Here is a 25,209-nt window from a genome sequence, read left to right as displayed (position 1 = left end):
TTTAATGCTTCCTTGCTGAATAAATAAAATAAAATAAAAGTCTTTCTTTAAAAAATAAATAAATCTTCCTGAACACTAGTGTACTGTATATAGTATAGAGTGATAAAACAGTGCATGTATATTATGTGTCTTACACCAACTGGACTCTTACTCTGAATTAGCATCCAACCAATTGATTTCCAACCATCAAGACAACACTTCAAGTACTGACCTACAGATCACTTAAATCAGATGAAAACCTCAGACATTCAGCATCCATTCCATCATTCAGTAGGAAAATCGAAAGTGTTGAAAGTGTATTTACTCAAGTGATTGTATCCTCCTACTTCATTAAGACATGGATAATCAATAGATGTATGAATGCAGATCGCATTCAATAAGGCTCTTGAGATGCATGCACACTCTTTTTGAAGTGTTTATTCCATGAAAATAACGTTTATCGCTTGATAGCCATCATATCCTCTCAACAGAAGAGCTCTCAACATTGATGAAGCTGGAACACCTGATATCTAGAATTTCGAAGAAGTCTTCTTGGTGACTGCCTGTCTCGGACCAACATGGTCTAAACCCTGTAAAAGTGATCTATGGGATCAAATGGGGGTGTTTTCTGCTTGGCATATGACACTTGAGTGTAGAGAAACAATCATTTGTTGTTAGCTGGCTTAACTTGTCTTTTCAAGGTGATCCAAAAGGCTTATTGAAATCGTGATGGTTTGGCATAATGAGGTTTCCAATTGTGGCGTGTCCCCAAAGACTTCATTCTAATGCTTGCCTGCCTTCTCGGGTTTGAAAAATCTCACCAGAGAGAACCAGTCTTGCTTATGAAGTGAAAAACTAAATCTACACATGGCTTTTGAATGAGAAAGATACATAGACATTTGATGAAGTTGTATTTTAGAACATATTTATTCTATTGTGCTTGATACAATACTTGGCAGTTTAGCAATTGCTTTTTGCTAAATTATGCAGTGTTGATCAAATCAAAATGAAATCACATTAAATGTCAAATTAAGAGCCGTTTATACAGTCCTTGTCTTGTGATGGTACACAACATAATGTCAGATATTACACTACACATGTTCACATTGACAAGATAACTAAATATGCACCGGTATAAATACAGGTTAAACTACTACTACTGCTACTACTACTACTAATAATAATAATACAATATTGAATGTATTTAAACAGAAATACAGAAATATATATATATTGTAAAATATTATTTATTTATTTCTATTATTATTTATTTAGTAAGTAAATTGTGACAGTGTTATTTTTTTTGATGAACTAGGCTATAGGCCCTTTAAAGAAACCATTATTATCAAGGACAAAAACAATAGTTATTATTGTCTACGTTGGCATGAATCCTCCATGCTTCACTTCACAAGCATGCAACCATGCAACTTCCTGTGAAAAGTCAGTAATTGTCCGACTAGCTGTTAAGACCTTGTAGATCGTAAAATACATTTCTCTGAGTTTTTCTTGGCCTTCTGAGGAAGCTTTGGGCAGTGAGCCATGGACAGCTTTATTGAGAAAGTTTTGTGACCACACAGTGGCGGAGGTGTGTGTGTGTGTGTGTGTGTGTGTGTGTGTGTGTGTGTGTGTGTGTGTGTGTGTGTGTGTGTGTGTGTGTGTGTGTGTGTGTGTGTGTGTGTGTGTGTGTGTGTGTGTGTGTGTGTGTGTGTGTGTGTGTGTGTGTGTGTGTGTGTGTGTGTGTGTGTGTGTGTGTGTGAGAAAACAGGCCAATGGAGGACACATTCCCCATCCGTCCCCTGTCCCCCCCCCCCCCCCCCCTTCTCTCTCTCTCTCTCTCACACACACAGAAGTTGTAGAAAGGTGACTTAGAGACCCAAAGGACATTTAGACCAAAATAGATGAAACGGTCCCCTGGGAAGTCATTTCCTCTCAAAGTGGGTTTGTTAGGTCAGGACAATCTACTACAGTAAATACATGCTATAAGCCTCTTTGGAAATTGACAATATGTGCACTTTGGCTTCTATTTTTTTGGCCAAAATCTCGTCAATCTAACAACTGGAAAAAAGAAAAGATATTCTAGAAAAACTAGTCACTGTCTCTAACTGTTGATATCATTCTCACCCTATCCTATTTTATATATATATTAGCATACAAACCATATCATGTTTAGGTGGTTTTACTCTTTGATTTTGCTGCGTCATCAGTCTCATTCTCCTCTCCATCCTGGCAAGACAAATGGCCTCTTCAGGCTTGGCAGAGGAAGTGATTGGTCCAGCAAACATCCTGTGCTGTAATCTTTGAGTTATTGGGTAATCTTTGAAGCAATCTTAAAACTGCATTTTTGCTTACCACTGAAAGCTTTTAATGAGTTCCAGTTCCTGACCGAACAAACTTCAGATCCACAGCTTGTATACAAACCGTTTTCAAGTTTAGGATTCAGATTCAGTCTTCGGATAGCCTGGGTTTCCCCATGCTACCTTGAGCGCAGCGCGATTTTATTCACGCTGCTAGTCAGCATGGATTCCATGGACCAGATTTTCGCCTCAGCTAGGGAACCAATCACAGAACGGGGAGGGAGCAGTAAGACGATGACGACGTCTATGCGACACACCGAAGCAGTTTGTTTATATCTATACACACCTTCTACCCTCATGTTTGTCTTGCACAAACGGCAATAGTCGCTGAACGCCATCGTGTACACATAAATCTCGGACCCATCGTCTTCTTCCTCGTCGAATTTCTGTCGCTCTACATGCGTCATCTGGTATAATTGAAACGATTGGCTATGAGCTATGTACAGGCGCATTTGATAGACATTCGTATCGCCCAATAAACGGCTCTGGGCATTCGTAAACCACGCCTCAAATACGAGAAAATGAACATGTGGTTCCCAGACCACGTCTCAATGAGAAAGTCTTCGGAGGCATTGCATTATCCATAGTAATCCTGAACACTTACACAGGACGATGCTTTGATTGCAGTGTGTTTACACTCCGGATCAGGTTTTAGTAATGTTCCTCTGGCCTGCTGATCAGAGCGTGTGAGCGGTGCGGACTGGAAATGGAGCAAGCAGTGTTTTTAAAAGTCTCACTATCTGTGTTCACTCACTCTGTTACCACGCCATCTCAAGCATTACATGCATGTTAATGGCCCAAATGCATGATTTCACTGCTTGTTGATAGCCTAATAGCTGGCAGAATGAAAGAGAGATGAAATTGTGAAGATTAGATGATTAAAACACCCTTTATAACTTTTTTTAAATTGAACTTATTCTTATTCAACAAGGAAGCATTAAACTGATCAAAAGTGAAAGTAAATACATAATGTTACCAAATATTTTCATTTCAAATTAAATGCTGTTCTTTTGAACGTTTTGTTCAGAGAATCTTGAAAGTGTACCTGGAGTACCAAATTTAAAAATGTAATATTTAAAACATATTACTGTTTTTGCTGTATGTTTGATCAAATACATGCACCCTTGGTGAGCATAAGAGACTTTTGAATAGTAGTATAAATAGTTTTGAGTAAAGTTTGTCTAACCAGCGAGTGGGGAGGGATTGTGGAGCAGTAAAATGAAAGTCCGGCATGGATTTGGAAAGGACTGATTACAGACTGCTTTCAGCGGGGAGGGAAATTGCCTGTCGCTGCAATCCATTCACACTAGCTAGGTTTGGACAACTTTTGTTTAAATCGGAATTCATTTATTTCCGATTGATGAATCCTAATGTAATGTTTACATGAACGCTAAATAAAGGTATCGGGTTGATGTGTGCGTTCATATGTCACAAGCTCTTTTGACATGCGCTCAATGCACGAATATACAGTTTCCCGCTGTTCGTACATACTAACTATCATCCTGCCATCACTTCTTTTCTTTGTTTACACTTGGTGTCTTTTTTGACACGAAAAAGTTGACAAGGGCGTTTTTTTTTTTGTGTAAAAAAAATACAATAATAAAAAGCTGGCAGCGTTTAGTTGCAAATAGCAGCCGAGGGTATCTTTTGTTGCTAAAACAACAGCTGCTACATTAGCCTATGCCCGCCAATTTCCGGTAAAAGGGAGTGACATTTGTTGACAGCTGCTGTCATCAGCTGGTTACGGTATAATATATATTTTTATATATATATATATATATATATATATATATATATATATATTGCTGAGCTAACGTTAACAGGTAAGGTAGTTTTGTTAACGACAAGTAGTAGATTATACTCTTACCTGAACATCTAAGGATCCGTCCAATCTGTGCCCACACAACCTCTTTAAGGGTCAGATTTACTAACAGCTTGCGCCAGCACAAACCCTCTTTTGGCATTAAAAACTACTGTCAGGATTTACTAAACAGGGTGGACAGGGTTATTTTTGCGGCTGACCTTATTGCATATGAATTTGTAGGAGATTCCCTTTCAGACGCAAAATTAATGGGAGGAGAGTATTTAAATGAACCATGCAAGGTGATTACTAAGATTTGCGCTGGTCTGTTTACTGGTATTGGAACCATTATTTGCCCCCCACACCCCCAAAAAAAGCATGTCTTAAACCGATCGCTTATGTGCCTCGCTAACTCTTGGTAGTGTAAGGCAGGTGCCAGTAAGTCTGGGTTACCCCTCAAGAAAACAAAAGACTCTCCTGAGAATTAACATTTGAACTCTCTCTTGCATATGTCACAGCAACATCCGAGACGCAGCACACAGTGCAGCTCACACCTCACTTTTACAGTCTCCTCATCACCCTGTTCCCCCTCTCTCACTTTTACAGTCTCCTCATCACCCTGTTCCCCCTCTCTCACTTTTACAGTCTCCTCATCACCCTGTTCCCCCTCTTCTCCCCCTCACCTAAAACTCACTAAAAACCTGGGCAATGTTAAGTGTGTACAATAAGTAACTATACATGTTTGGTATCATTTTGTTTCAGTGCGCCTGGTAAAGTAGTCTCATTCTCACAGCCCATAATACAAAGCTCCAAGAAGTTCTAGAATATGAGAAATATTGTGTGCCCCTTAAAAGGTGTGCCCTCCCCCAGATCCTCCATTCAAACTCCTGTATGTACAGTAAATATTTATTCTCTTCTACAGGTCAATAAATTGTTACGGTTGAAGTTATTCTGACTAATTCTGAAATTATTTTCCCAAATAGATTAAACGGATTCGTATGTTCCCGCAAATCTGAGTCAGATTTATGTTTAAGTTTATGTAAACAAAAATCGATGATTGTGTAAGCGTGAATGCGACCGTCTAAAGATATTAGTCAATTACCTCTGTTTAGTGACCCAAAGCTGGCGAGTTTGTGATCGTGAAACCTGCGTTAAACGGCAGGCGTGAGGACCTCAAAGCGACTTAGTTTCCTAATCTGAACGGGTAAAATATAAAGTAAAGAATTGAATAGAATAATCAAACATTCACCCACTTTTAATGATACTCGGATATCATTAAAACCTTTTTAATTTATGGAGTCAGATGAAATAACGAGGTAATACATATGAGAAAATGTATTTCATTTAATCTGGTTGTGTTGCGTAAAAGAAAAGACAGTAACGCGCAGAGACCTTCACCTGTCCTATCGGAAACCGCCATTGGACCTATAGACGGGCTTACAGTAGATTGTGTTGGTCATTATGGAAATGATCCGGCCGGTCTGTGTTCTTTAATGTGCGCATTGTCAGTAGATCACAAGCAGAACTTTCTACTCCCGTCTGTGCTTTTATGGGATTGCGCTCTCATGCTAATTTCCCCTGATTAGTAAATCTGACCCTTAATACTTATCTATGTTTGGTCCTAATTAGGAGACGACAACCATTGTGCCATGATGCTTATATTTATTTAGTCTTCTGTGAAATGGCAGCCCTTCAACGTTTAAAGGTAGTTCTGCAAGTAGCTCCGTAATTTTCTTTTAGTCAATGTTTCCTTTTACTATGTTCACTTTTTTATGTTTCAGTGACTACGTTTACATGCTGTCAAATATCGGGTTATGGTCGGGTTAAGGTCACTATTTGGGTTTCTGAAACATTCGGAATAACCCGTTTACATGTGTGAGTAGAGAGAGTTACTCCTGTATACATGGAATTTGTAATCAATTGGCAATATCCCGATGTAAACGGCGACGCACGGTTAGCGTCTGGACGTACGGACAACGTTAAGACGCAATGTGCGTCATTTCCGATTCTTCTTCCTGTATCCAAAGGCAACAACAACAGCAGCAGCACGCGGATAATGAATAGTTCGGGGCAGATAGCGATCGCCTTTGTTTGCGATTTCCTCCTCGCTCCAAAAGTGTGGTGCTGTGCTGCGTCTCGCCATGTTTACCTATACTTCTTGTTTACTTCCGGTATACTGCACGCGGGTTTTTGTATGCGCCGTCTCTCCTCAAAAGACCAAGATTCCTTGCGAATAGAACATGCGCAGAACACAAATCAATGTTCCTTTTGATGGGGATATGCCGATACGCGTTTACATGACCAAATATTCGGGTTAGAAAAGGGGTACCCCAGGGATAATATCCGGGTTTTTAAAAACCGGGATATGAGCATATCCGGGTTTTTGCCGGTGTTTACATGGCCGTGCGCGACCGGGTTATTGCTAATATCCCGGTTTTGAACGGGTTATTGGCTGCATGTAAACGTAGTCAGTGTTTTTGCAAAATAGTGAATAGGTGAATAAATATAAATGTATTAACAGCAAAGCCGCTCATGGATCAATAGTGTTGTCATAGAGACTAATCACGAGTGAAAGCTGTTGCCGTATAATTATGTTAATTCAGACATGATATGGCGTTATTTAAATGTTAAAAGATACTGTAAACCCTCGAGAGAAGGGTTGGCAAGGTCATTTTTTTCTGTTCTAAATAAATGTGCTCTTTTTAGATGCTTGACCAAAACCCCCTTTAATATCCCTCTGGAGAACCGGAGAACTAATTATCTCTGCTGTTTTTCCATTAACTCTGTTTAATAAATCCCTGACTAACCACAAAGACATTTTCTCAATAGTTCGTGGAAATGATCTCCTCACATCCACGTGACTGCCGCCCACTCCATGCAGGAACCACATGTTCTCTCACACACTGTTAGCCCAGTGGTCACACCTCAGATATGGGAACTTTCTGAACTCTATTTCTCTATTTTATTGCATTCTTTTGGTGGGCAATGCTGACATTTATCAGACCTCTGGCAGTCTTATTAAAACGGCAGTCTGTTTTCTCTGAAGTGATGTGGTGCTAAAGCACATTGGCACCTCTGCTGTGTTAATCGTACATAAATTAGTTTTCAGAAGAAGTTTGGTGCCCAATGTGTTAAACTGACAAACACATCACATCTCGCCTCTCTCAACTCACCATTTCTCACCATTTTATTAAGTTCCAGTCCTCAGCTCAGACTTTTAAAACCCATATATTACATATTTACATACTAAATACCAGTATATTAACATACTAAATACCAGTATATTAACACATTTAACCACATTGTCCCATTACTTATTCAAAAAGGTTCTCTGTGCCTTTTTAAAGGTGTACATCAACAACTTTTAGACCCTCCAACTTCAAAGAAAAAAAAATGGTCACAGATGTGACCGGTGGGATTAAATGGGTTAATTGAGTAACAGCCTCATCACTGAGAGGTCTTTCCAGACAGGAATTATAATTACACTCAGGTTTGGAGATTCAAACGGGTTCCTCTTCAGCATTTTAATATGTGTCCTTTGTATATTTTGTAAGAGACAAACATTTTTAAATTTAAACCCAGATCTCTCTCTCTCTCTCTCTCTCTCTCTCTCTCTCTCTCTCTCTCTCTCTCTCTCTCTCTCTCTCTCTCTCTCTCTCTCTCTCTCTCTCTCTCTCTCTCTCTCACTCTCTCTCTCTCTCTCTCACAGAGGGGCTCAGAAATATTGCCATGGACTCCAACTCTTTAGCGATGCCCATGTCGGACCCTAATGCTTGGGCTACTGCCATGAACAACCTGGGAATGCCCCCCATGAGCATAACTGGCCAACCTATCATGTCAGGTAAGCTATGACAAATCAACTTACCATAGCCAATGCTAACTTGACTATTTTTTGTGTTTAAAAAATATTTATTTCAGAAATTCAATGTCTCAAGCTTCACAAACAAATCCAACAGCTAGTTCTTTTGTGTAACCTGGTAATTCCAAATACTGAAAATTTAGATATTGTGAAAACACTTACTTGTAACACATTATTTAGGTTTTTCTCTGCCTCACTTTTGCAGAGATATATCCATGAAATAGTCTGTACTACTTTTTAATGGATGGAAATTCTGAACATATCATGGACATTTTCTGCTAATGTCTTCATGTTGTCTTTACCAGTTTTAATTTAGTATTATTTATATACTATTAGTATTTATTGATATTTTGAATTACCTTTTATTTTTATATTTTCAGTTTTCGCTTTAATTTTAGGATTAGGAATTTTGTCATGTGCTATTGTCTTTTTTTTTAGTCTTTTTTTTTTTTACATTTCTATTTAGCTTTCTTATTATTATTATTATTATTACAATTTCAGTTAAACTTATTTATTTCTTTAGTGGCCAACTGAACGTTTCTCATTTCCATTTCCATTTTCAAAGTTTTTAATCTAATAGTTATATATATTTTTCACCCTTGTTTCAATTAACAGTTTTTTATCGTTTTAGTTAAAAACACTATCCTGTACTGCCATGGAAAGTGCAGTGTCATTATTTGAATCAGTTGACACTTTCTTTCATACCAATCTGTTATTTTTATGTCATGGATTTCAGTTGTACTCACCCCATAATCATCATAAAAATTGAACCATGGTCTAGTTGTATTATGTGCCAATCAGACAGACCCATCCTTTCTAAGTGACCTGCCTTGGGATAAAATAAGCTACAGTGTGGACCAGACTTTAGATTTATAGTGCAAAAGATATAGTTAAAGGTTTAGTTTGATGGATGTTTGCTAGTCTTACCTCCCACTGCTGCAGTATTAAGCAGAGACTGAGCCTGATGCATCCTGTGGGCCTCTCTCCCTGATCAGAAGCTCAACTGAGTCAGCAAGAGTGTGAAAGTACCAGTGTGAAAACTTCAAACACGAGTGGCCAATTAGTTTCAGGGCTTTTTCATCTCACTGGTTAGTCGGCAACACAATGTGAAGGAATGGTTGTGTGACGCTCTGAGCAGAGGCTGCGTTATGCCAGCTGGATGGAGACGCAGAACATCTCAGCTGGTGCGCATGAGTCACTTAAACCCACACATCCACAACGCTCATTTCAGAATGCATTTCTCTTTTGCACTGCACCGTTTATTACTTGGAACGCAAAAGGTGAGGAGTCCAAAAATGCCATAGAAGCGTCCATTTAATTCCAGTGAGATTAGAATGAAATGCAACTGCAAGACTGATGGATTTCATTACGGTGAAATGAAAACACTGGCGGGTCATCCGCCGACAGGCAGCAAACATCTAATTTTTGTTCTTTCTCCAATATCATTCAAAATGATGGGCTGCATTTATCAGTAAACACACCGGTTGCAGTATATACGGGAATGTGTCTTTCTCCTCGGGTTTTAGAATCGATTCTCTGTGGAGTTTCGTAAATCACCTCCTTCATCTTATTTAAAGACACATTTGCAGCAGCGTAGTCGCAGATATATATGCACGGGTTTACCCCGCTATTGGCGCATGTTTCAAATGAAGTGGGCCGTGGGGACGCTCTAGCCACCTACGCTATTTTCCTATCAAATTTAATTTGCACTGTTTACGTCGCCGCCACGCGAAACGTCTCAGGCTCCCGTTTGCGAGATCACCGCCCTAGAGCAAATTATGGAGTTTGCCTTGCGGTTTATAGACTGACATTCGGAGGAGAGAAATGCTGATGGCGATTTTATGTCAGAGAGACTATGGAGCCTTGATCTGTGAGCCATGCAATGAGCTGGAATGAAACGGCTCTTAGTGCTGTTAATGTGTCCTGGCTCCCAGAAGCTCGTTCCGCCAGGACTGTGGGTCTTTTATTCTAATCAGTCCCGCCGTGGGGAATTCTGGGAGTCTTTTTGCCTCCCCTCGCTTCCTGCCTGGTAGAGACTCGAAGAATACAGATGAAGGCCTCGAATCAGGGCGTCACAGCGGGTCACATATGCCACATACATATAGATATTTCTCTACTTTGCTCATCCCATTTTCTTTTCTTGCTAATCATTGATATCTTAGGCTGCTTAGTAATAATATCAACCTGGCAAAGACTGAGCTTCTCTGCACTCCCTGCCAAACCGTCTCTACAGCACGACTTCACTATCCAGCTAGAGTCAGCATCAATCACCCCATCAAGGTCGGTCAGAAATCTTGGAGTAATGTTCGATGACCAGCTGACCTTCACAGACCACATTTCAAAGACAGCTCGATCATGCAGGTTTGCACTGCACAACATCAGGAAGATCAGGCCTTTCCTAACTGAGCATGCAACACAACTTCTCATCCAGGCCCTGGTCATTTCTAGGCTTGATTACGGCAATGTTCTTCTGGCTGGACTTCCATCATGTGCACCTAAACCTCTACAAATGATTCAGAATGCTGCAGCTCGTCTTGTCTTCAACGAGCCCAACAGGGCCCACGTTACTCCTCTGTTCATCTCTCTGCACTGGCTACCACTCGCTGCTCGCATCAAGTTCAAGGCATTGACGCTTGCTTACAGATCTACCACAGGGTCAGCTCCCTCCTACTTTCACTCGCTCCTATGAGTCTACATCCCTACCAGAAGCCTACGATCGGTCAGTGAGCGACGGCACAAAATCACTCTCCAGAACATTCACATTCACGGTTCCATGCTGGTGGAATGATCTCCCCACCCTCATCCAGAGTGCAGAATTCCTGACAACATTCAAAAGACAACTGAAAACTCATCTCTTCCGTGAGCACTTAACCTCATAAAAAAAATAAAAAAATGAAATGAAAATCTTTCCTTTTCCTTTAATCCTCCCTTATCGGGCTTATGCTACTCTGAACAATGCCTGAACTTTGTATTTTGAGCACTTCTTGCATTGTTTTTGCTTCTTCACGATGACTCGCTTAATTTAGTCCTAAATTGTAAGTCGCTTTGGACAAAAGCGTCTGCTAAATGACTAAATGTAAAATGTAAATGCCATATACTGTATGCAGCCGTTGATCTGCAGCTTTTTGCTGATCGCTCCTTTCCACCGTGCTACAGGGAGAAGCTGGGTCTGCATGATGTTATTATGACCCGCTATGTTCAGTAGGCATTGGCTCAGGCTGTATTTTGATTGGAGGTAGAGGGAAGAGGCAGTACTGTCTGCCTCAAGTCTTACCTCATTAATCACACAGTGGGAGCAGCTGTTGCCTCCAACATCCTAACAGTCTCCAAAACTCAAACTCCTCTCCATTCCTGGACTTTGCTGCCTCAGCAAGTTGTGTGGAGTCATATGTTTATGAATGTGACACTGAGTAGTCCATTCAGCCAACCGTTTAATCAATCCCGCCTCCATTACGCACAGCTGATGGCATTATCAACAGAGATAAAGTGTGTCTCTTTTAAAATCCAGATCACACTTTTATTGAGCAACTACAAGGACTGTGTGAGAGCTAAAGAAATACATTTGATATGTATCCTTTTGTTCTGAAATTATTTAAAAGGGTGATTATATTTACAGTTAATTAAAAGTTTAAATTAACTATGTCAGCAATTGTTGCCAATTAACCAGTTAGTTAGTCTAAACCAAGCCAGAGCAGAACCGTTGTGTGTCTCCGCAACAACACAATCATTAAACTAATCATTTGAGTGAATGATTCAATAATACACTCATATACAGTTACTTGCTTCCTTTCTGAATGAATCAGTCGCTTTGAAAAAATAAATAAATAAATGAATGATTCAATGACTGGGACTTGACACCGCCTACTTGTCAGTTTTAGTTTCAGATTTAAAAATGCAATTATTTTTTTCATATAAAAAAAAAAAATATCATATTCAAAAATTTATTTTTAAAACGTTTATTTTGTAGTAGTATTTATGCAGTTGTAAATGTATCTAAATGCCGCTTCAGATGTCATTTCTGTGCTACTTTTGTAGACCAAAATAGAATTTTGTTTCATGTGACTGATAACATCCCTATAGTGTCTTAATATATTACTTTATTTGGTAACACTTTACAATAAGTTTTCATTTGTTAACATTAGTTAATGTATTAACTAACATGAGCAATATATTTGTTACTGAATTTGCTCATCTTTGTTAATGTTTTAATAAAAATAAAGCTCTTCATTGTTTGTTCATGTTACTTCTAACTAATGTTAAAGGGGTCATATAATGGTACATGCACTTTTACAAGTTGATTGTACTGAAATGTGTGTTGGCAGTGCCTGTACACAACCATCATAAAATGAGAGAAATCCATGCAGTGTTTTTTTTTTTTTTATCTTCTTATATGTTTTCCCCTGTCTCAAATCAAGCCGTTCGATTTTGTGACGTCACAAAATTGACGCCCCTCCCACGATTGTTGATTGACAGCAGCGTTTCAACACAGACCCGTCCTCGCTCGCTCGTGAGCTGTCAATCATAGTCCACGCGGACCAGCGCGGTCATTGTTGATAAACGCTGGAGCACTGTCTGAGCTGAATGGCGTCTAAGCGATTGTGGTGTTCTGTTCTTGGGTGTAATAAGGAACACAGCAGTCATTTTGATGCTCCTAAATCCGAACCGCTGAAGACGCAGTGGCTGAGTTTGTTTTCGAAGGGAATATTCCCCACGATCAACGTCAATGCTTTCATGTTTGCGCGAATCATTTCACACACCAGACTGCTTTACAAACGAGGGTCAGTATAAAGCTGGTTTTGCTAAGAAGCTGCTCCTGAAAAAAGGATCGGTACCAACTATTTGTGTTCCTGCTGCACCTCCAGAAGAAGAAGTGAGTGTAACGTTTTATTAACCTTTATATTAATATTTATATTAATCTTTGCAAATCGCGTGCACGCTTCACGATGAATGCGGCTGTTTACACTCATGGTACATTACGGCATGTTTTCTATGTACGACGTTCTCAATATAATTCATAATCCCACGTTTATAATGAAAAACGCGTTATGGTTATTGTGTTATTGTGTTACAAACGGTGTACGCACAGAACAGAGGGGCGGGGTGAGCAAAGCTCATTATCATTTAAAGACACATGCACTCAAACGGTGTGCTGAAAACAGAGCTGTTTTTGACCAGGTAAAATTTGTGTTTTCTTACAATACTAATGAGAATTTTTAATTAAAGTATATTACAAACTTTTAATTTAGACCGTAAAGAATCATATTAGCTTGTACAAAAATGGCATTATATGACCCCTTTAACAAATACAACTTTTGATTTTAATACTTTATTAGTAGCCTAATTGTTGAAGTTAACATTAACAAAGTTTTAATAAATGCTGTTCATTATTAGTTCCAGTTAACTAATGTAGTCAACTAATGTTAAGCAATGAAACCTTATTGTTTTTTGACCAACCATTTAATTTGTTGGTCAAATGTAAGAATTTGACATAAAAGATGCATTCATCTAGTAAGTAAAAAAAAAAAAACCTTATAAAGGTAGAAATGCCCCTGGTGATCAATTAAATTGGGCACATATTGCCCCCTAGTTAACTCGTGTCACTGCTGTGAACTAACCACCACACAGAATATAAAAAATAAAATAAAAACACTTCAGGAGTTAGTTGTCGACGACAGGCCTTGACAGCTAAGGCACCAGCTCAAAAACACACTTAGCAAAATAGCATCTAATTATTGTTAGAGATAAAATCACCACTGTTTTTTTTTATTTTTTTTTTATATATATATATTGCATACCCCTAGTGAATATTCAATATATCACTCAGCCTTGTAACTACAGTGTATTCAGGATGAGTACACTGCACTTTGTGTTTTCACTTGGCTACAGTCTGGCTTGCACTTTACTATGATTAATTATTCAGAATCTCTGACCAGCTGTTCTCAAGCGTTGGAATAGTATTGCTTCAATATTCTCATGCCCCAGACCATGTCAACACAGCACCATTTTGAGCTACACTGTTTAGGATTGTGGCATTGGAGATGTTGGTATTCTGAAATGGCTGTCTCGTAAGTAGTAAGAAGGTGTTTCGTAAATCTTATCAATGTTGACTGCTTGCATTACAGCAGACTTAAGAACATGTAGACTTTCCCACTTCTGTTGACTTTCCATTCACAGGAATGTAGTATGCACTCATTTGCTTAGCTCACTTTCCTAGCGTTTGTGTACAAGAGTCTCCTGTGCCTTTGCAAACATCTTCCTCCATGTCTACTGTTATTCTAAGTTTTATTATTTAGTATTTTCTCAGCTTCTGCTGTTGAAGATCTCAGCTCATGGGGACCTCTGGGCTGAGTCAAGTGTAGTTGCTCTTGACTCTTCATTTATCTATATAAATATGACTTCTCCTATGAATGCATCAAAGAGATATGTGTTATTGCTCTTTGGGGGGGTCCACAGGCCTTAACCACAGCATATTTTTATGCCGCTCTATATTTCCACTCTCCTTAGGCAGGGAATGTGGGTCTGCTCTGTGATACTTGTGCAGCTCCACAGGATTCATAGGGAGCTCGTATTATGATCAATATCATCAGGAAAGACAGCTAACTGGAACAGTCTCCAGCTGAGCTCTGGCTCTTTTATGACCATGATTTAAAGCCACATTTACATTTTTCCCCCACATCTATCTATCTATCTATCTATCTATCTATCTGTCTATCTGTCTGTCTGTCTGTCTGTCTGTCTGTCTATCTATCTATCTATCTATCTCTATGTCTATCTGTCTGTCTGTCTGTAGATAGATAGATAGATAGATAGATAGATAGATAGATAGATAGATAGATAGATAGATAGATAGATAGATAGATAGATAGATAGTCTTTCAGTCCATCCATATGTCTGTCTTTTCACTGGACGCTTAAAGATCTGTTAATAACTTTTTATGAAGGTTATCTTGTAGAGTGTGAAAGGCCATTTGCGAAATAAATTTGTTTTATTAATTTGAAAATGAAGTGACCAAAACTGTGTTCATTCTAATTCTCCAGAACAGCCTTTTTAACAAAATCTGGTGCATTGTTCATAGCTTTGTAGATTATATTTTAGTTTTGCTGCATTGCATATTTCTTTTCTAATTTGTATATTGCTTTGCAGAGCCCATTTTGATAAATGCGTGCTTGCTTGTTAAATTCAGATGTTCTTTGCATCATTCTCCAGCTGTATGATTTTTAATGGGAACCCATGCTTATACGTTGCTCACTGATCTTGACCTATCATTTTATAGCCTGTTTGATATGCAACCTACAGCTCCTGTTTCAAAGTTGTCAGTCAATATCCACTAGCCTGCTGTAGTCATGGGGGAATCAATGTCCTCTGCTGCTGAAATGAGAGGACTATTTTTCACTGTCTGAATAGAAAGCATCTAAAAATGATTTACTGAGTATTTAGATTAGTCAGTCTCTAATGTAGTGATTTAGCTCAGTCTCAAAAAAACTTGGTATAGCAGAACATTTACAATCAATACAACCCTGTATCCATATTTAGCTTTTGTTTGCCATTCTCACTCCTTCTCATCAAGGCCCTCTAATACTTTAGACAACACTTTCCAGAGTTTTAATGTAACATATGAGCTTTAACTTTTATTATGCATTCAGTTAAACACAGTTTTTGACGCAGGGCTTTATTTGACTCACCGTTATACTAGAGTAAACTTGTGTTAAAACATATAATGAATGTATTGTGGAGCTGCTTTTTTCACATCTGGTGTTTTTTGGTAACAGCTGTCCCAGAAATTAGGAAAATGATTGTTTTTGAGGCTAAAATAAGTATGTTAAAGCACTGTTCTGGCTCTGCGCTAGGTATAGTGGAGTAAAGTAAAATCCTGCCCTAAGAATCCCTGCCAGCGTCAGGGGTGAATTGCGGTGTGAAACGGCAGATCTTCAGCTGCAGATTTCCCACAAAGACATGCTGACTTATTCCACTGGGAGATGGTTTGCATGCCTCATTTGAGAATAGCCAACATGCCTCATGGGGTGTAACTGTGTCATTCTTTAGCATTGCTGCTGAGAGGGACGTTTGCAGAGGAAGGTGGAGAGCGTGGCAGACCCCTCCTCTCCAGCAGGCACCGGTCGCCAGCAGCTCTTCGCTGTTAAATGCCAGCCTGATTTTTTTGACTCTCTTGCTCTTTTGATTGATGGCTGCCTTTTAATGCAGCTGCCCAAAGCGAAGCTAGGTTTTAGAAGTATTGCATATTATTAGTGGTATATCCAACTCGCATTCCAGTGCAGCATCAATATTTAAAGCGTTCAAAGTAATCCTAAATAAATAATTGAAAAGCTGTTCTTGCTTTTTGCCATGAATTTTGTTTGGTTGTTTTTTCTATTTCTCTTACATAATTTGAGAAGATGATCACTGTTAGATATTCAGCAGAACCACTGCACTAAACACAACTAAACTAGTCGTTTCAAACCGGTATGTATTTTCTTCTTTTGTGGAACACACACACACACACACACACACACACACACACACACACACACACATACACACACACACACACAAAAACATATCGAAATCAGCAACATACAGAAGGAAGTCAAACAGTAGCCTATTTGCATGTTTGCAAACAACCATTCAGATTTTTGTATTCACTATGGTTTCTAACAACAGATACTTAAAAAAAGTAAATAAAATGTTTTCACATTTTTAATATTTTAATCTGGACTAAGCATGCCAGCTGAGAAAAGATATCTAGAGATTGGTCAAAAATGTTTGGATTCTTCATTTTAATTCTTCATAGTTGTGCACTTTTTGCACCTAAATCAATTTGAAACATGTTTACTTTTTTTTATATTTTTTATTTTATTTTATTTGTATGTATTTAAATGATAAAGGTTCTTTTTTTTTTGATAAACCGTTATTAAACTTGTTATTAAGAGGACAGCACTGAAGTTTGCTTTTCTTTTTGACCTGTTTTTGTAATGTAGTTCAATACCGTGATAAAAAGCTTCAGCTTTCATTCGATGACGTCACATGCCTAGATGTGTTACAACCAATCAAAACATTGTTTCTAGATATGTGAAAGCAGGGAGAGTGGCTCATGTGTTAATGTACTCTGTTTGCGACATCAATACCACGATGATTTCTAAATGAAACATTTTGCTGCCTGGTTTTAATTAAAGATCTGGGTGGACAAAGGAGGAAGCTTGTGTTTTGAATTAGATTATGTTGATACAGAACACCAAACTCTCTTCAGCTGCATTTACACTGCCACAAAAATCAGATTTTTTTACTCACATCTGACACATATCAGATTTTGTTGCACATTTTTTTCCCCGTATCCGAACTGAGCCACTTTCAAATGTGGTTTTAAATCAGATACATATCCGATATCTGGACAACTGTCCTACGTCTAAACATGTATATCCATTTTCCATTTGATTTCCAAGCCACCATAATGCGAGGGCGACATTCTTGTCCACAAAGATGACTTTTAATGTTGTATTATAAAGCAGACGTGCCTGTGTGCCACGCAATTATGACTTTATATCATGCAATTCTGACTTTATAACTCGCAATTGTGACTTAAAGGTGCAATGCGCAACATTTCATGTTAAAAATACCCGTTTTTCTAACCCATACATGCTTAAACAATTGCCTGATGGGCTGAATGAGCCCTTCTCTGATCACTGCGATTGCCTCTATAATCCTGTACAGTAAAATAAATAAGAGGGATTCGGGACGGAATGAGCGTGCACACCTCTGGTTGCAGTTTCGCTTGTCGCCAGAGGGGGCATAGTTCTGCAAAAACTCAGAGACTTGCGCATTGCACCTTTAAAGTCAGAATTGTGAGATTAAAAGTCGCAATTACCTTTTTCATTTTTTTATTCCATGGCAGAAACCAGCTTCCATAGTAAACTTTACATATGTGGTTTCCACAACTACTGTATGCATTTACATTTGTCCAGTTTCAAGTCTCAAAAGCATTTCGGAGGGCATTTACTCCCCAATGTTTTCACGATTGGATGGCTATCCGATCAGAGAAAACACAATAAGTAACCAGGTGTGAATAAGCCCTAAAGTGAATGTAAACAGGCGGGACAAAAACATGGATATGGTCAAAAGATCAGATGCATTATGACTTGCAGTGTAAATGCAGCCTTGTTTCAAAGAGCAAGGAAATGCTCGTTCCAATGATTTCCCCCACTTTTAGTCAAGCTTAGCTATTTAAAAGATACTGTAGCCTATATCTTCTCATTTAAGAAACTACTCCATGCCAATTGTTAGTTTTCTTCTGGAGTAGTTGTTAACAGAGCTGAGACAAGAAAACATCGGTGTTTTCCCCACATCTCTTATTCCTCGGGCTTGAGAAAATCCTGTCTGGGCTTTGCGCTGAGAACAAATGTAAATAATCTCTGTTAAGCATTACTGCCCTAGGATATTCCCCTGCCTTTCCTTAATCTAAACCTGATCCTGATGTATAGAGGATCCCGTGGTGGGGGAAACTGTGTGTATTTGATCAATCTACCTCTGATTATACTAGATCAGTTTCTAAACAAACATATCGTTTTATTTATCAGGAGAGACCGTTTGTTTATGTGGATCATCTATCTTATAGGTGCTATGAATAAATATATTTTCAAGCTGTAATTTTTTAACTGACTGCTTTTCCTGGAGAACAGGTCTGTAATTTCTCTGCCTGCTTAATGTGCTGTGTGCCAGCCGAGAGCAGGTTCCATAATTCATCAGTCCGCTGCCTATTACCTCAGTGCCAGACCATGTGCAGTCCTGCACCTGCTGCCGCGAGGCACATTAACCCTTAAAGACAGAGACAGCAGCCCGCCGATAAAAAATAACTATTGTTCTTGAATTCTTTTGAACTATGAACGCTAATCCAATCTGTATGCTTTGTCTCCGTTTAACATTCAGAGGCTCCGTTGTGAACGTGATTACGTCATCAAGTTTTGGTCAGCATTGATTTGTCGAAGAAACCCATGCGGTTTGTTCCTCTCAGCCAAACTCAGTCCAGCTGAGGCGGCGTGTTCCGGCAGGAAAGTGACTTCAATATATATCATACCCTCTATACTCTCGGTATTGCTGCTTCAGAAGTCCGTGTTGGATTCCCCTTTAACTGAAACCGTTTTATTGCATTTACATTTACATTTAAATCTGCAAACACATCTGACACACAAAAATAAAAATAAAATTATAATAGAATAGAATAGAAGAGAAAGTGTTAGTATTACTGGATCAAGTGCTGGTGAAAAAGATGCATCTTCAGCCATTTCTTGAAAGTGGCTATGGACTCAGTAGCTCTGGTTGAGTTTGGCAGATCATTCCACCAGCAGGGAACAGTCATGGTAAAGGTCCGAGAAAGAGATTTTGTGCCTCTTTGAGATGGCACCACAAGACGTCGTTCGCTTGCAGAGTGCAAGTTTCTGGATGGCACACAAGTCTGGAGTAATGAGTTTAAGTAAAAGGGATCTGATCCAGTGGTTGTTCTGTAGGCAAACGTCAGTGACTTGAATTTGATGCGAGCGGCAACTGGCAACCAGTGCAATTTTGTGAGGAGAGGAGTGACGTGTGCTCTCTTCGGCTCGTTAAAGACCACTCTGGCTGCAGAATTTTGGATCCGTTGCAGAGGTTTGACCATGCAAGCTGGAAGACCTGCTAAGAGAGCATTACAATAGTCCAGTCTGGATAGAACTAGCGCTTGGACAAGGAGTTGTGTTGCATGCTCTGATAGGAAGGGCCTGATCCTCCTAATGTTGTACAAGGCAAATCTACATGACTGTGCAGTTCTAGCAATGTGGTCTGTGAATCAATTGATCATCAATATTTGAGAAAGTCACGGTTTCTGTCTGCTTGCAGGAAGAAGAGATCAGAATTGTTTTTAACGGTTTGATGCCAAGGACCCCCAAATTTAATAATCCTCTTGCAGGAAATAAGATTCCCTTCCTAAATTATTAAAGCAGCTATATTTTTACGTATAGAAAGACCCTTGGGTAATAGTAAACCACTTTATCTTAGGACTACGCCTCTGGTGAAGGTGGTACCAGGAATCTCTGAAACTGCGTAATGAATTTGTGGGTTGCTTTATGATGAAATGCTTTGTTTCAGAAATCCAACCCCAAACTGTATAGCTTCCTCTAGCATTCTTCAGGGATACTTTTGGTCAAAGGCATTTGATTTCAACTCTGCCAGATGTGTCAGCCTTATTTTTGTCTCTTCCATGGAGAGCACATTGGTCCAACAGTCCTGATATTCACCTTGACATGATCTGCCACTGAGGATCTATATTCTTTTTTGAGAGCAGGGGCTTCTTCCTTCCTGACTTTTCATGTAGGGCAGAGTTGTGCAGTCTCTTTTGGATTGAGGGGCGTCTGTATTTTGACACTGACTGAGGCAAGTCTTGCAAGACTTACTAGAGGACGTCCTGGCCTAGATAGATTGCCAGCGGTTTGAAATGTTCTGTATTTGTAGATGGTATTTCAGACAGTGGGAGTGATTGACTACAAAAGGCTTTGAAATGGCTGCCTAGACTGGTAAGCATCAACAGTGATTTGTCAGAGCTTTTTTGATCTTAGCATGATGTAGCCCGAACTCAAGTTTCTCTCTAATAGTGCTCTAAACTGGTTTGGTGCATCTGATTCTAATTTTAGATATTGCAGAGATAAAAGTAGCGGTGTAGATTTTCCACATGTTGACGTCATATCTCTCTCGGTTTGAGTTCTGATGAGAGAGGTTTTTATACACTTTTCTGTTCATTTATCACCATTGCTAACATGATGAGACAGTTTCCTTTCACCTAACCCTATTATAGAGTATGGCTGTTTCTTTCTCACTACTTCACATGCTAGAATCTGAGTTTGTTTTTGTTTTTTTGTTTTGTTAAATCATGGGCTCCAGGTTTGGCTGGCTGTAATGGCCATTAGCCCCTGATTATAGATGTCATAAAACATATTTCTCCAGTGACAGTTAATAATTTCAAAATTTCAAAATAAACACTACCATTCAAAAGTTTTGGGTCAGTAAGAATTGGTAAAAATAAGTTTCTTATGTTTAAGTTTCTCACCAAGGCTGCATTTATTTGATTTAAAATAAACCCTAATATTGTGAAATATTTTTACAGTTTAAAATAATATTTCTATTTTAATTTATTTAAACATGTAATTTATTCCTGTGATGCAAAGCTGGTGGGAAAAGAGTTCACTTCTTTACAAAAAAATGTGTTATGTTAGAGCTGTATCATTTCGAGTTGTTATTGTCATTTTAAGACAGGTTATTTGTACACTGTACTTGCCTTATTGATGATGCTTTGCTTATCCCTTGGAGTAATATGTTCTCTTCTACACAGTAGAAATAAAGGAAACATAGGCTGAAAATGATGCAAGTGTGTCCAAACCTTTGTGCTGTACCTCTTCTGTATCTTCATTGTATCTCCATTGCTTGGTCACACTAGACTTGCAACTTCACAAGGATTTACCCCTGGCTGTTTTTTATTTGGGATCGAAAGGTTCAACTTTCACAGTTGTTCGTAGTATTCTCTGTTCCCTTGGCTGCGATTAATATTTCCCTTTCAAAACCATATCCTTTGAAAAATCCTTTTTTTATCCTTCAGATTCTAATGCCATGTAACTATCAGGGTTTTCCCTGTTCATCCACTTGCATGAACTTTGTTGATTGTATATTTACAATTAATGCATTTGATTGTTAATTATGTTTACATAAAAGACGAATTATGGATCATTCAAGCATCTTGAGCCTTTTGAATTCAGCACAGAATTTCCTACTTCTAATTGCTATAAGAAGTCAAACTAACTTTACATAATTATCACCTCATTTATATAGAGCTATTTAAAATATTCTGACTGCACCATGGAATGTGTTTTTAATGAGAATGTTTGTTTCCTGCTGATTCACAGATATTGTTTTCCTTTCATCAGACTCTCTTTATGATTTAATGCATCTCTTGTAATATCTGAAAGCAAACAAGGCCCATTTTATCTGAGAACAGCAGGTGTAATAAAAATTAACTTGACTTCGTCTTTCCCTATTTAATGAATATATGACAGTTCTGTGAATGTAACACTTCATTTTACTAACGCAAAAACATGATCATATATAATTGAATTTGCTTTGGCATGCTACAGTTTTACTTGGGTGGTAGCTGAACAAATTACCATGCAATTATGTGGCACCGATTTAGACTTCCAGTCCTGGTGGTATGCCAATGTGGGTCATCTTATCTCCTGCCTCCATTAGTGACTATGAGACAAAAATATCAATACTAACACCATCATTAAGGCAGCTTCTCATGCTGCACGTCCTGTCCCACTTCTGTTAATGGTTCTCAGAGAGAGGCCGTGCCCCGGACCTGTCGCCTGCTGCAGGGCTCTCACCTCTCAGACACTTCTGCCAGTTCAGATCTCACCGCTCTGAGTTTGTCCTCACGCTCCATCCTGACCCTCCCTGTGAGATTCATGTCTATCAGTTCTTACAGACCAAAGACATTAGGCTACAATATGAGAGTTCATGTTTTTATATTTGACTTTCCTATCTCAATTATTGTCTGTTACTGTCTTAAAATAAATTTTCTTAACACTAAATGAAGCTGTCTGCCAGTTTTGGAGAAAAGTTACTTTTAAAAGTAATGCATTACAATATTGTGTTACTCCCTAAAAAAAGTAACTGAATGTGTGAATGCATTACCATTAATTTTGCATTATTTTTTCTCATCTGGGCTGAGCTGACTTAAAAACCTTTCACACCAAAAGTGTAGTGAATAAGCCTCAGGCACAAGAAAATGCAAATTCATGACTTCACAGCACCTCAAACAAACCTTTAAGATATAAAAGGCAATAAAAACAACAACAACGAAAAACACATTTGGTTTTTAACTAAAGTAATTTTTGCTTATTTGTATAGTTGAATTGGATCAGCAAAGACATTGGTTAATAAAGTGAGATGAAATATATAAGTATATTTGTATTATTTAACGTATTTAATTATTGAAAGTTTGCGTAATATTCAGTTTACATTTCACTGTTTTTATTCATTTTGAGGATTACTGATTAAATGCCTGCACTTTTGAGTAAATGCCTGTTCACATTATTGTAGTCTAGAACTACAATAACCATCATGCTGACACAGCGTACAAAAACATCTCTGCAATCCCAATTTTTCTCAACATTGGGACAAGAGAGTTATTAAAATTAAAATTATTTGAAAAGGTAACTCCGAAATGTTGTAAATTTAAAAGTAATGAATTACTTTACTTGTTACTTTAAAAAAGTAATCTGATTACATAACTCATGTTACTTGTAATGCATTACATGCTGTCTGATGTAATAGAGTTGACCTGAAGTGTCATATAAAAGCATTTTATAGATGAGATCAGTGACTTCTGGTCAAATTGAATCAGTTTTCGCTGTCCTATCACGTTTCATAACTTTTATTTTGTATAGAGACTTTCAATGTGAACCCTAAAAAGTTCTTCCATTATTTACTTACAGTATGATGCATTTATTTACAGTGCGATTTGCATTTCATAGATCTTTACTCACAGAACTTTTAAGCTATTTTTTACCCCATGCCAGAAGCAGAGCTTGTTTATCTTGCATGGCTGCAAATAAGGGAAATATTTGAAGTAATGTGAGTGGAGTGCTCTTTGTAAGGTTAGATAGACATATATACTCTCCACAGGTGCTTGAGAGACCGCAGAGATTGAGGGCTTCATCATTTCCATTTCAAAGAGCTCTACGCTGTCATGCAGCTGTAGTCTAAACCAATACCTGTAAATGAAAGCCAGTGTTCACTTTTTTTGACAGCTTGTGCATAATAACAAGCCAAGGCAAACAGCTGGGGGAATGAGTCAGTAAAAACCTATTCATTCGAAAAGCCTTTTAAATATGTATTGGAGTTAATTGTTTATTTATCTCTCATAGCTGTATTTGTACCACAACAGAATGCTATCCCCATGTAGAATAAAGTGGCTTTTATTCACCCGGTCCTTTGAGATGTCCTCTCTTCTGTTTTACAGATTTTGACCCCAGTCTTGGCATGATGACTGGCATTGCTCCAATGAACCCCATGATGCCCGGCCTCGGGATTGTGCCCCCGCCAGTTTCGCAAGACATGCCCATTGTGAAGGAAATCATCCACTGCAAGAGCTGCACGCTTTTTCCGCCCAACCCCAGTGAGCCGTCTCTTTTTCTCACTCTGTTGTGTTCCAAAACCTAGTGAGCTGACTATGAGGCAGCATTTTAAGGCACCCTAAAATACCTTGTTTTGGCCAAATACAAAGGCAGGTTTGCATGTTTCCTTCACCTAGAAGGACATCTCAGAATGTATTGCAACAAGCTCAGTTATATCGATGATTATAAATAACTTAGAACTTCATACAATACTAAAAGGTATTGATTAAGGAATGTATATTTTGAGTTGGTGTATTTGAATGCTTATTTGCGTATTCCAAGAAGTACACTTATTTAATGTGTTGACTAATATACTAAAACACATGTAAGGTACATGATTATAACTGTAGTGTGTAGTTCAATATTACATTAAAATTTAGTATATTTTAAAAAGTACTAAACTGAAACTTCATCATTATGTTTATATAATATTTAAAAACAGGGCTTACAAGTGTTGGTAGAAATGAAATTCTACTACAGGGTTAGTTCACCCAAAATGAAAAATGTGATTACCCTCATGTCGTTCCAAATCCATAAGACTTTCGTTCATCTTCTGAAAAAGGATAACAAATGAAGATATTATTTTAATGAAATCTGAGATATTTCTGCCCCTCCATCGTCTATTCACCCAAAACTCTAAACGTTCATAAACAGATCAGGCAAGCATTGAGCTTCCATGTTTGTGCGCTTTATGTATGTTCGCTAATTAATGTTTATAAAAAGCCTATGTGAATAAAAGTCTAAGTTAAATCTGTTAAACATAGAATGTGATCATGTCTCTTCAGAAGACTTGGATTAAAGCGCTTGATTCATACGGATTTCTCTCACGATCTCTTTATGATCTTTATGAACAGATTTCATTAAAATTATCTTCAGTTGTGTTTTGAAGATGAGCAAATTGAAAAAAAATGCCTTAAGGGTTTGGAACGACATTAGAGTTAGTAATTGATGACAGAACAAACTCTTTCAAGTATATTTTTGTTTACCATAAATGCGTTTCAGTACAGGCAGTATACTGTAATAACCATATTT

The 25,209-nt window shown here is 38.3% G+C and overlaps 1 protein-coding gene and 1 long non-coding RNA gene across 7 annotated transcripts in view; one reads left to right on the top strand and one right to left on the bottom strand.

Annotated features, from left to right (window-relative positions):
- LOC309504607 overlaps window positions 1-25,209 on the bottom strand; it is a 227,636-nt gene that overhangs the window by 124,917 nt on the left and 77,510 nt on the right. The window lies entirely within an intron of this gene.
- Window positions 1-25,209, top strand: part of enox2 (ecto-NOX disulfide-thiol exchanger 2) — a 240,142-nt gene that overhangs the window by 159,318 nt on the left and 55,615 nt on the right. For all 6 annotated transcript variants that reach the window (XM_082177727.1, XM_082177726.1, XM_082177723.1 and 3 more), the window contains 2 exons: window positions 7,844-7,975; window positions 24,024-24,179. In XM_082177727.1, the coding sequence (XP_082033853.1) occupies window positions 7,864-7,975; window positions 24,024-24,179 (268 nt within the window). In that variant the 5' untranslated portion in view covers window positions 7,844-7,863. The remainder of the gene's footprint in view (window positions 1-7,843; window positions 7,976-24,023; window positions 24,180-25,209) is intronic.

The sequence above is a fragment of the Leuciscus leuciscus genome (genome assembly GCF_965113295.1).
Source record: "Leuciscus leuciscus genome assembly, chromosome: 8".
Classification (NCBI taxonomy): domain Eukaryota; kingdom Metazoa; phylum Chordata; class Actinopteri; order Cypriniformes; family Leuciscidae; genus Leuciscus; species Leuciscus leuciscus.
This window is presented reverse-complemented; position numbering and strand designations above follow the sequence as displayed.